At 45.9% G+C, this 12,925-nt stretch overlaps 1 protein-coding gene across 7 annotated transcripts in view; it reads left to right on the top strand.

The window, feature by feature from the left end:
• anks1b (ankyrin repeat and sterile alpha motif domain containing 1B) overlaps nt 1-12,925 on the top strand; it is a 339,546-nt gene that overhangs the window by 312,584 nt on the left and 14,037 nt on the right. For all 7 annotated transcript variants that reach the window (XR_011190118.1, XM_015351924.2, XM_015351925.2 and 4 more), the window contains exons 18-20: nt 2,707-2,814; nt 9,208-9,396; nt 11,429-11,554. Coding sequence is in view for 6 of the 7 variants with exons in the window: in XM_015351924.2 (XP_015207410.1) it covers nt 2,707-2,814; nt 9,208-9,396; nt 11,429-11,554 (423 nt within the window). In the remaining variant the exon portion in view is untranslated. The remainder of the gene's footprint in view (nt 1-2,706; nt 2,815-9,207; nt 9,397-11,428; nt 11,555-12,925) is intronic.

Raw genomic sequence — 12,925 nt, 5'->3', positions numbered from 1 at the left:
TCCTAGACTGGATTTTCTGGCCTTGAAGCGTGGGGTAGTCCCATTTCAAATTCAGCATTCTCACTTGCTCCATTCCAAAGCTTTAGGAATAAGTTTCATGATGTGTATCGTTTGAGATTCAAAATCATTTAAGATGTTTGCAGGGCTTTGCAGTATTTTTGCTTATTTGGTGACATATGTGGGGCACGTGTGACGAGTTGCATTGGGGAGAGATGGAGCACTCTTTCGGAGCACACCTGACGTGGGCTTGGGTTCTGGTTCTGATATCTTCATTGAACATCAACATCCTGTGCTTTTTTTCTGGTTCTGCGCCTTGTGCTCTGGAGAGTAAAGCTGTAGTCTTTCGGTTCTGCAGTCGGGGAGTGTTTGCACACAGAAGATTGCTTATAAGCTTAATCTGTCTTTCAAATTAACAGATGCCTTCATGTAATTGTCAGGCAGGCCTCTGAGATGAAGAAAGAGATTAGTACTTCAATGGCATGAAGATGGAAGTGGCAGTTTGTCCCTCTGCAGGCTGTCTGCTGCTGTGAGACACTCCTCTGTGCGCAATTAAGCTCACAGCAAAGCAAGAGGTGCATTTGATTGTAATATCAGTCCCTGTTTCTTTGTTTGGTTTTACTGAAGTCTGGGTTCATTTTTATCTTCTTGTTGTCTGATTCTTGTTTGCGTGAACTAAATTTCGCAAGGTGCAGACTGATGCTGTTTTTGTGTTGCCACTATAATATCACCAGTCTGAGCCAGATCCTAACTCTTTCTGTAACTCCCTCTTCCTCTTGTGCACATTGGTTTATTTTTGTATCTGGGACGCACAAAGCAGGTTCCTTTCAGTTTACATAAAAATTTAAGAAGCAGGAGGAAATCGGAGTGCCGAGTGACGGAAGGTAGACTGTGATCCTCAGTGTTCAGTCTACTGTATGAAGAGTCCTGGCAAACAAAAAGGATGTCACTGCCCTGGGAGCTGGGAGACCTGCAGAAAATGTAGACATTAAATAAGAAGTAATAAACCACTTTTAAAAAAACCGACTCCCCACGAGCATGACATACGAGCTGTGAGACTGTATGTGTGAAGTTAACGAGAGATTTTTACAGTGCGAGAAGGTCACCCAGCCATGCCGGTCGATACCCTGGCTTCTGTCAAGAAACAGCTGGATGATCCTTGATCCCTGGATCAATTAGTCACTAACAGCTTAACCAGCTGAATGCTGCAGATGTCGGCCGCCTTTCTTATGTCCCTCTGCTCTTTTCTTCCCCATCTCAACCCTCTGAGCTTTCCCTGTGCTGGACCTCCAGCATTGGGATAGCACACCTAAAGGACTGCGTTTGCATTTTGACTTTATGAGCGTGAAACAAGAAAAACACAAAGAGCAAGTCACCGGTTTTTGGTTTGTCTTTGGACAATCAGATTAGAATCTCAGTGCACTCTGGACAAACAAAAAGTTACGCCAACAGGACAAAAAGATGATGGGACGTGTTGAGTTTTTGTTGTTTTACTTGACCCAAAAATAGGGACGGATTTTTATCCATTTCCTTTTTTCTCTTTAATTGTGTAATCCACGTAAGGCGCCTGACAGAAAAAAAAACAGTTCCATATGTTTCAGAATAATCTGACCTTATTGTTGTTTTTAACGGCACAGTACATAGATTCAAGGTGATTTCTTCATTGTTGTCAACAGGTCAATGGACATGAGTTCTACGATGATTTTGCAGCTCATAACAGTAGTTGCTTAGGTGCAGAGAAGATGTATTCTTCTCTGAAAACCAGGCCGGTGTGTCTGCCTTACAGACGTGGAGCGTGAGAAGTCTCTGTCGGATTTCTCTCCTCCAGCGCACAAACTAGAACTCCCACAAGCCTGGTAATGAAGACATCTGTTCCAGTATGAGTAGATTGTTCAGTCCTTTGTGGTCTGTTTGACTTTGGATCAGTGGTGAAGGAAGCGTTTACCAACTCTTTCTGCGTTTACCATTCTTTCGAGATCCTCTGATTTTCCCTGTCATGATGACGTCTGTCTCTGGCTGAGACACACTCCAGGTGGGGAGGCTATTGCTGACAGCTGCTGAACGCGGGGAAATGGAAAAGCTCTGATTTAGCCAAAGTGTCTAGTAGTATGTGAGCAATGCCAAAGCAGCCTGTCTGTCAGTGAAATTAAAGCTTATTAACTGCAGGGCCCGGGCAGCCCTGGACCTTCGACTGATGTTCTCGGGGATGCTGTCTTAGCTGAAATCTCCGGCGTCCCTGCGAGCAGAGAAGCAGGGATGCAGAAGAGCTGTGGGTGGACTGAGGCGAGAGGAGAGGAAAAAGAACATTCCTGGTGGTTATGTAGCTGTTTAATTGTCAAATTAACATAATCACAACCCCAGATAAGTCCGGGGTAAAATGTAAAGAGCTCAGCCTTGCAGGGTGCCAGCGCTGTAGGTATAAAAGCATGCCTGGGTCCTTAGCAGCCACATGCCACTGGAAGCACAAAAGAGGAGGAGATGGGGGATCTGTAGAACGGCTGATACTTCATACCCGCGTCTGACTTTTCATCTTGCTCTGAGCAAGCAAGCAGGCAGTGGGTCTGTACAGTATGTATTTTTTCTCTTTCTGCCTCCTTAATCTCTTCGAAGTCAACAGCAGTAATGAAGTCTGTGCAGTAGGCTCAGTGCCACAGTAGCGCAAGTGGCCCCTGTTTTACAGTCACTCTGTTCTTTTCTTGTTGTCTTCAGGTGCTGAAGATTAGTCTTCTGGGACACAGGAAACGAATTTTGGCGTCTCTGGGAGACAGGCTACATGACGATCCACCACAGAAACCTCCGAGGTCCATCACCTTAAGAGTAAGTCAGCTGATAAAGGGGACTGCTGTTATGATGCTGGTATTTTCTCAGGCTGTGATGGATTTCAAACACAAACCTTGACGTACACCTGATTCAGTGCTGTTTGTTTTTAAAGAGCAAAAATCTAATTAAATAACTGTTCCTGTATTGCACAGATTTAGTTAAAAAACTGTTCTCCTGCTGTAAGCTCATACATATGGACACTATATTGAATTTTTTTTATATTTTTAAATATCGCAACATGTTGGAAGCTAAGTCATTTATTAATAATAATGAATAATTCCATACTGCTACTGATATTATTACTGACAAATATTATCGACACTATATTGTCATTACAAACATATACTGGATGTAATGTCGGCCATATGGCGTACGCATTACTGAAGCTAAAAGCTTTTGTCACTAATGTAACCACTAAATAAAGACATAAATTTAGAAATCCCTACATTACTACATTACATTACAACGTTTCCGAAATAACCACTTTGATGCTTCAAATCTTTAGGGAGAAAGTGCAATACTGGTGTGTATGTTTTCTTTAAAATACCAATACCAGCAATATACAGTTTACATAATATGTTTGTGTTCCTAAATCAATATCGTTTATGAGCATGTGAAAGGCATGGTGAATCGGAGATTCTCAAGACTTACTTTGCATGATTGGAAACAAATACGTGATTGGATCAACGAAATGCTGTGGTGTTACTTTTTGAAAAACTAAAGTCTTTTCGTTTACAAAGACGGTTACAAAGAAAGTGGACCAGGGTAATACTTTGACCTTACAGCTTGTCCAAGGTCATTCATTATTAATACTATTAGTAATATTTTCGGTAAAGACTTTGATGCATAAAATATTTCTGCATAATTAAAATATTTATGATAAAGGTGGTAGGTTGAGTACTTTTGTCCAACTGAGCAATATTACTTTAATTTTAAAATATACCAACTTTTTAATGTATAATGATTAACATGCTGTAATACACAGTTTAAATTTAAAAGTCTAAAAGTATACAACTTAAATTCTTAATTGAATAAAGATTGTCCCTCAGCAGTGATCGGGATTCGAAACTGGGTGTTTTCTGGCGACAGCTCAAATGCTATACATGAGAGGTTAAGCTTTATTAGCTCCACCAGGCGGTTTTACAAGGCCATTCCAGATACTATTAACATAAGTACATTTGCATGTGGTATAATGCGGTATGACGCGATAGGACGCAATTTGACACGTTGTGATGCACCCACTGCGTTGTACCGCATCGCATCTCGCTCGTTTTGAATGGCTGCATCTGTATAGAGAGAAATCTGTTACATCCTTTGATTCAAATATTCACAACTTAAGAAATATTATGCAAGTGTTTATGAACTGGAGTTAACTTGGAAAAACAAATCATGTTAATTGAAATTCTGCATACAGACTGTAGTGTAACATGCATGCTAAATACGAGTTGCAGTTTGGGATTTTCTGGGTTTTTTTTCTTGCTCGTTCTTTGTTCCCCTGATTTTCAATTGTAGGGAATGTTTGATAATGTAGTGCAAACACAAAAGGAGATCACTAAATTAATAGGAATGCCCCTTGGCTGGCTATATCGCATTTTCAGGAATAATTACGCTTTCTACAAATTCTTCCATCCCTGTTCCAGCGGGGGCTGTAATCAGCCGCCAAAACTCCTGTACCCCAAGCCTGTTCACATATCTGGGAAACCAGAGCACTGGTCTCTTGTAGACCCTTCTGCTCTGAACCGTGGTAGAGTTACTGTAACGAACAGTTCTTTCCGGACCCTATGCGGACGACACAATCCAACGAAGTGGGGGAACACTGGGGAAACGTCATGCAGGAATACGGGGCAGAAGACAGGGGGGCGTGTCCAAGGTGCGCTGGTGCACGGGGAAGGTGTGGCCGAGGCGAACAATCCAAAAGAGTAGTCCTTAGGGAATAACCAAAACGCAAGGGTAAGTCCAAAACCAGGAGATCCATCAGAACAAAGAATTAAAAACCACGAAGGCCGGGTCGGAACCGGCGGACGGGGAACAGGAACGGGAACAGAGGTTAAAACCTTAACGGGACCAGGCGCTTCCAGGTCCCGGACTCGCACGATATGGAAATCAGATGCCGAGCCCGGATGAGCGTCAGCGCCTGGCTTTTAAGGTGGGCTGGGAATAGGGAGCAGGTGCATAGAATACAGTCTTGAGTGAAAGGGCTGGAGCACCCTTAAGGAGGGGGGACTATAGTCGTGACAGGAACTTGGCATTCTGCCAGAATCAGGCACCTTCACATGTGTGTCAAGCATGGACATAAAAAAAACCAACACCACACTGATTCTCCAGCTGTAAAATTCAAGTATTAAAGGGAGAGTGTTATGTGTTCTCGAGTCAGCAAAGATGCTTACAGTACGTAATGTTACAGCGATGTTTGCCACAAGTGGATTTCTTTGTCATCTACTGTACTTGTGCAGGGAGGAACACGATTTCACTCTTCCCTCATCAGAACGTTTTTTGTCCTTGTTAAGTGGAAGCCAGGAGCCTTGTAGGGAGAAACATCTGAGAATAAATCTTTGGGCTCCGCTGCTACGCCTCAGCAGAGCCAGAGCCTCACACCTCAGCTCTGTGACTGTAACGAAAAGTTCTTTCCGGACCCTATGCGGACAACACAGTCCGACGAAGTGGGGAAACACTAGGGAAACGTCATGCAGGAAAACGGGGCTGAAGACAAGGGGGCGTGTCCAAGGTGCGCTGGTGCACGGGGGAGGTGTGGCCGAGGCGAACAATCCAAGAGTAGTCCTTAGGGAAAATCCAAAACACACGAGTAAGTCCAAAACCAGGAGATCCATCAGAACAAGAATTAAAAACCACGAAGGCCGGGTCGGAACCGGCGGACGGGGAACAGGAACGGGAACAGAGGTTAAAACCTTAACGGGACCAGGCGCTTCCAGGTCCCGGACTCGCACGATATGGAAATCAGAGCAGAGCCCGGAAGAGCGTCAGCGCCTGGCTTTTAAGGTGGGCTGGGAATAGGGAGCAGGTGCATAGAATACAGTCTTGAGTGAAAGGGCTGGAGCACCCTTAAGGAGGGGGGACTATAGTCGTGACAGGAACTTGGCATTCTGCCAGAATCAGGCACCTTCACATGTGTGTCAAGCATGGACATAAAAAAAACCAACACCACAGATTCTCCAGCTGTAAAATTCAAGTATTAAAGGGAGAGTGTTATGTGTTCTCGAGTCAGCTGAGATGCTTACGTAATGTTACAGTGATGTTTGCCACAAGTGGATTTCTTTGTCATCTACTGTACTTGTGCAGGGAGGAACACGTTTTAACTCTTCCCTCATCTGAAAGTTTTTTGTTCTTGTTAAGTGGAAGCCAGGAGCCTTGTAGGGAGAAACATCTGAGAATAAATCTTTGGGCTCCGCTGCTACGCCTCAGCAGAGCCAGAGCCTCACACCTCAGCTCTGTGACTGCTGGACAAAAGAGCTCCACTTTCTGGAAAGGGCAGGGAGCAGTTATTACCAGCCTCAAAACTGCCATGTTAAAAAAGTCCCACTGGGCTGTGAGCAGTAGCAGAGGCTGTAATGAATGTATTGGGAAAAGAAACTGTAATTTTCATTATTGGGTGTGAACTAAGAATGAACATTTTACAAAGGCCTAATCTGGAGTGGTGTCAGCACCTTTTTTCTCTCCTCTGTAACGAAATAAATAATTGTTAGTGCCATAAGTCAAGTTTAAATTACACAGGAGTACTCAATTTGCCTTGGAATTAAACTGTCACGTTATTTTTTGTTTTTGAAACTTCGGGGTGCCTGAAGAAAGAATCACACACAGTAAATACTGTTAGTGGATCGAGGCCATATGCAAATATCTTCACAGTGGGTGCTGTCCACCTGTTTTGGGCTTTATTATGATGGTATAACTTGCCAACAAAACTGCATTGCTTTATCTGTAGTAACTCAGTGAGTCTTTAATATATTGGGTTAAATATAGAAGATGTTCTGAAACGTGGCTATAATATTACAGTATATACTGTACGATTCTGTGCTGGTATACCAGTCTCAGGAACATCACAGGTATCTCCTCCTGTGTAAGCACTTTTACTGACAATTGATCGACAGCCTTTTGCTGATCTTGAATGTCATTTGTAATTTTACGTATATTGAGAAATAATAAATGACTTATCTTAGCACAAGAACACCAATTCTTAGCGTTCCAGTTCATGACTCCGCCAGTGTCACAGCTCATTTGTTCCACAGTGCAGCTGGTTGCAGTCCTGGTGCAAAACCCCTTCAGATGTGTACACACCAAGCAGGACAATTAGAGTACGTGTCATAATTATATAATGGAACAAGTATAGGTTTATTCCCTGCTGAAAAGAGAAGAAAGAAAACACAAGGTTTTGGCCATGGAGCCTTCTTCAGGTGTGAGCATAGTCTCATGACACGTGCCATGGCAGAGATGGAACCACCTACTCTGAAAACACCATACCTGGTGCTCCCTGGACATCCATTATAATTATATAACCCTGCACTGTATGTTCGTAACAGACTTGGTGTGAAGTATTAATGCTACAAAAGGAGCAACCTTTTGCAACTGTTTGCAGCAACTGTTAAGTGTCTGTTGTGTTGAAGTAAACATGGTGATGCATGCAGAGATCTATCTATATGCAAAAAAAGATGGTTTAGAGATATAGAGATTTTAAGCTTTCTAAAACCGTGATGAAAATAATGTCTGTGATGTGCCCTTGATCAAGGGCCCTTCTAATCAATTGTAATTTCAATTATGGGGTCAAAGCCTGAGAAACTCCAGTCGGGATTCGAATTGATCCATTTTTTCTGCTTGAATACTGATGCCCTCTCCAGTAATTACATTTTCCTTTGAAAGGGCACAGGGTTAAAAGACCGACAATACAGTGTTACGGTAAAACTTCAAAACAGGACGACTATTTAAAATCAATGCACACATCGGATTGTGCTGAAGAACATCAGCTGGCTGAAGAAGAGGACGTGTACTGAAACAGTACGGCTGAGGGCCTTGACAGATGGCGCAGTCTGGGGGCACCGCTCGCCTGAGCCCCCTCAGTTAGGAGTCCTGGAACCCCAGTGCACCCCGGGCCTGTGTGTTGGACTGGTATTCAGGGAAGAGGGTTTCATATGCAGATGGGGGAGGTGTGTGTGTGTGTGGGGGGGGGGGTACTGGGGACTGCAGCAGAAAGTGAAATGTGCAGAAATCCAAATAACAGAGAAAAATATCAGCCTCCTTTCATGTTGTTTTTTTTTTCCATGCGATGCCGGTGATGCATCAGGCCTTTGAACTTAGTGCATCATTAAAGCAAGTGACCTTTTACCACTTACTGGTTAATTGGCATCCAGGTGGTTCAGCTCTTTAGGATTACGGACGGATTTCTCACTTTGCGTTTGGAAGCAAACGAAGGCGCTCAGTGTGTTAGAGATCCTGCAGTGAAGCTGTGTGTGTGTGTTCTGGCAGGTTAGGATTAGCAATGTTTTTAAGATGGTTCTAAGGAACAGGTGTGTGTCTCTGATACACATCTGTTCAGCGCCGGGCAGAGAGATCTTTCCCAGATGCGGTGTCATTGTTCGGACCACCTCCTGGGGTTTTGCTTCGCTGTCTCACATTTGCAACAAGATGACACTCATCAGATCACGATAAAGGTTGCTTTCTTGTCGAGTCTTAATTTAATGCTCTGCCGTAACGAATAGTCCTGCCTGTCTGAAGGCTGTGCTCCAGAGTATAGACAGCTCCATCCCAGAGGGAAAGTTACTTTCAAGTCTGGCGTCAGACTGAGCTTGCTTGGGAAGACTCCTCTGTTTGCTGTGGCTGTGTGCATCACTATTTGTCTGATTCCATTTAACAAATTAGTGTAATGCGAAACAGTATCACTTTTCCGATATTGAAGGAGATCGATTTTTACTTGAAGCTCCCAACCAGAGGCTCAGGGCATAATGGGATTCGTCTCCCCATTATGAAGCGGAAGGGAACGTGTCATTGATCCAACACTTGCTGGCTGCTAATATGAGATTTATTTATGTCTGGAACAGTGCCTCCGATGCAGGAAATGTTGTCCACAACCACTGAAATACATGATTGCATTCTTAAGCTAAGGCTGCTGCTGGAGGAGGTGTTAGTGGGGCCAGTAGGGGGCGCTCACCCTGCGGTCTGTGTGGGTCCTGATGCCCCAGTACAATGACTGCAGAGACTCGTGGCTGTAGTACTCTGATTCTAGTTTCATCTCTGTCTAGTTGACTAGTGAATGGTGCCGATTCCTGCCCTGGCGGGTGTTTGCCTCCTGTTCAGGACGAGACGCCGGCGGGCCCTGCCGTCACGGGGGGGCCCCTCGCCCCAGGCGTGACTCTGACGTGTTCCTCGGCTCCTTCCCCTTGGCAGGAACCCAGCGGAAACCACACCCCGCCCCAGCTCTCGCCCTCCCTCAGCCAGAGCACGTACACGACCGCCGGCTCGCTGGACGTCCCGCACATCATCATGCAGGCGGACGCCCGGAGGAGGCGGAACGAGAACTACTTCGATGACGTCCCCAGGTCCAAGCTGGAGAGGCAGATGGCCCAAGTCAGCATGGTCAGTACCCGTCCCCGGGGGTATCGGAGAGCCGCCTTCCCTGAGCTCCTCCATTGGCACACTCAAAACCTTCTCCTTTCGAAGGGCCTTCACTGAGCTAGCTCTATTATGAACCCCTCTGCTCCTGCTGTACTCAGAACCCCGTCTACTGTCTCCTCTCATTGTGTATCCCCACTGTGTATTTGTGTTGTAGTCGTTCTGTAAAGCGCTTTGAGTATCCACCTTTATTATTATTATTATTATTATTATTATTATTATGCAAAGCAACAAGTAATAGGTTTATTCCATGCTGAAAAGAGAAGTTTCGGCTGTGGACCCTTCTTCAGGTGTGAGCTTCACGGCCGAAACTTTGTGTTTTCTCTCTTCTCTTTTCAACAGGAATAAACCTATTACTTGTTCCTTTGCAGCCTACGCCTGCTGACGCAGCTCCCCACCTGGCTTATTATGATTATTGTTATCATCATCATCACTACTTTCACTTCAGAAAAAAAAGTGCGCTCGGGTTTAGAAGCACAAACACGTCTTTGGGCTTTTGAAGTCGCCCTCTCTCCTGCGGGTGCTGGAGAGGACTGGGCTCAGACCGCAGCCTCCCTGCTGGGCGAATTACAGAGCCTCGGCCCCTGCCGCAGTTTCGGTGAAACAGAGCAGCTCAGCGAAAGGGGGCGGAAGGAGTCATGCCTTTCTCGCCCGGAATATTTTGCGAACAGTGTGAGGAAATACGGAAGCGCACCTCCGCCGCCAAGGGAAAAAAAAAATCCTCGCCCTTATCTCGTAATTACGAGAAAATTATCTCGTAATTGCCAGATAAGGAATAATCGTAATTACGAGATAGCGAATTATCTCGTAATTACCAGACAATTCCCTCTAAATTGCGAGATAGTAAATCTGGCGCACTTTAAGTGATCACGCAGCAGCACAATTGTCGTATCATACCATATCGCTACACGCGGACTTGACGGTTTTAAGCATTGGGAGTCATTGCATGTACTGTATAACTGTTCATAACGGACCCACCATTGCTTTGATCTCTAAATCCCACAACACTGGTCCTCATGCTTAGAATGATTCTGTTCATATTTGCTAAAAATGGGCAGATTTCATAATGACTAAACTACAGTCGAAAGTAAATCCGTACACTGTATTCTGCAGCGCTGGCTATTGACAAGACCATGAAACCGCAAGAGCCAGCCAAGCTCACGGCGGCTTCAGCGAACAACGTAACAGGTTGTGCATACTGTACACTGGTGTGATCATTTCTATCTCGTAATTACGAGATAAGGGGGCGATTTTCCCCCTCCTTGGTGGCAGCAATTCGCTTCCGTAAGGAAAGGCTGTGAAATGTCAGTGTCGAGAGTCTTTGTTTGCTTCTGATGAATTAATCCATTAAACACAGACCCGCGGGGAGCAGAGTCTCCATCTGGAAAGAGCAGAGCGTTCTTCAAACCTCTTTACCTTTTGTTGTATCAAATCGGAAACATACATTAAAAAAAACGAGAAGATCGATCCCTTACATACAGTACAGTACAGGGGATCAAGTGAATGTTCCACAGTCGGACAGAAATGTAATATTTTGTATGTAGAGCACGATCGTGTAGGCCAGCCTGATCATTAATTGTGGTTGTATTAATTATTCTGACAGTATACACTAGTGCGGCTCACTATTGTGGGTTGCTTTTTAAAAATATTTTAACAATCCATAGTCGCAGCTGGGTAGACGTGTTAGACAAATTAAAATGGCGGCGACGCTTTCAAAACATGGGGTTATTAGTTCCGTAGGTCCTGTCGATTCACATTCAGCAATCAAGATTTGTTGTTGTTGTTGTTGTTGTTGTCATTTTCTCGTTTTCACCCCTGAGGTGAAGCCCGATATCGAGGGGATATCGGAGGGGCTGCCTTGCCGGACCTGATGTAGACATCGCCTGTAGCTCTAACCCCGCCTGGTTCTGGGCAGCCAAATGCATTACAGGTCTGTGCCCGTAGTGTTGCCACCGCTTGCCGTTTGACGACCCCGATCTCCCGCTTGTGATTTCAGCAAGGAGAGTGGTGCGAGCCCATCACTCTGCGGCCCCCCAACGAGGCCACCTCGTCCACGCCCGTGCAGTACTGGCAGCACCACCCCGAGAAGCTCATCTTCCAGTCCTGCGATTACGAAGCATATGTAAGTAGTACGGGCTCCTCCTAAATCCTTCGGTGTTGCTGAGTCGAAAAGTACTGCCCCCCCCCCCCCCCCCAAAAAGTGTGTTTTAATCAAAGTTGCTTTATCTATTTTGCTCTGATAAACGGCAAGCTCGGTCTCTTTGTTGCGCAGATTGATGGGATGAAATGTCTCGGCCGCTTCCCAGAAGAAGATACTGTATAAATATCGTGCAGCGGCCGTGCGGCGCCCAGCACAGCCCCCAGAAACCGAGCCGCCCGCCGCCCCCCGGTCACACCTGTCCGGCGAGCTGTCCGGTGGCGCACAGCGCAGCCCCAGACACCGAGCCCCCGCCGCCCCCCCGGTCACACCTGTCCGGCGAGCTGTCCGGTGGCGCACAGCGCAGCCCCAGGCACCGAGCCGCCCCCCGCCCCTCGGTCACACCTGTCCGGCGAGCTGTCCGGTGGCGCACAGCGCAGCCCCAGACACCGAGCCCCCGCCGCCCCCCCGGTCACACCTGTCCGGCGAGCTGTCCGGTGGCGCACAGCGCAGCCCCAGACACCGAGCCGCCCCCCGCCCCCCGGTCACACCTGTCCGGCGGCTCCGCGCACTGACGCAGCGCGCTGCTCGCCAGACTCGTTTCCCACTTTCTGCGGCTCCGACTTCGCTTCCCAGCCTCGCTCGCCACTGGCAGGACCCTGCCTGAGTTTCAGAGGGGCTTCTCTTCACTTTGGTTTAGCTTTAAGCTGGAATGACGGGGCACAGTGCGGTGCGTTAAGGGCATTTATCTAAACATGTATCCTTAATATTTAATAACGTACGTGTGAGAATGGTGTTATTTCCCAGGTTAAGGAAGCTGATATATCCTTAATATTTTAAATTCAGTATATCCTCTGTAGATCAGGGTTTTGCCCCAACCCTGAAAGGAAAAGTCAGCGTTTTTGAAACAGTTTTTCCTGAGTGTGGCTTGAATAATTCAAGCAGAAAGCTGTCCGGATAAACTGAGCAGATAACGCAGAGAGAAAAAATAGAGACAGAGGTGCACTTCCCACTGCACTGTGACAGATACTCTGGGATTAGAGAAACATTCTTCCCTAAATTCAGAAATCTAATCCCAGAGTTCCCACACTTGCCAGAATCACAACGGGTGCCAATCCTACTGGGAGAGGGAGGAGGGAACTCAGTTGAACTGGCAGCCCAGTATGTGATCTCCTGTCCCAGCCTGAGGAACAGTGAGCCTGTCTCCCAAAAATGCTCCATCTGTCTACAGTATATGTAACTATTTTATGACATGTCTTTGTTGTAAATGTCTGTAATATGTGTGTAGATTTTATTTTACATTTATTTTTTGTTTTGTTTCGTGTTAATCATATTATTTTTATTTGCTTTGGCAAC

This window comes from Lepisosteus oculatus, chromosome 7 (genome assembly GCF_040954835.1).
Source record: "Lepisosteus oculatus isolate fLepOcu1 chromosome 7, fLepOcu1.hap2, whole genome shotgun sequence".
Taxonomy (NCBI): Eukaryota; Metazoa; Chordata; class Actinopteri; order Semionotiformes; family Lepisosteidae; genus Lepisosteus; species Lepisosteus oculatus.
Note: the sequence above shows the minus strand (reverse complement) of the source record. Positions and strands in the feature narration are given on the sequence as shown.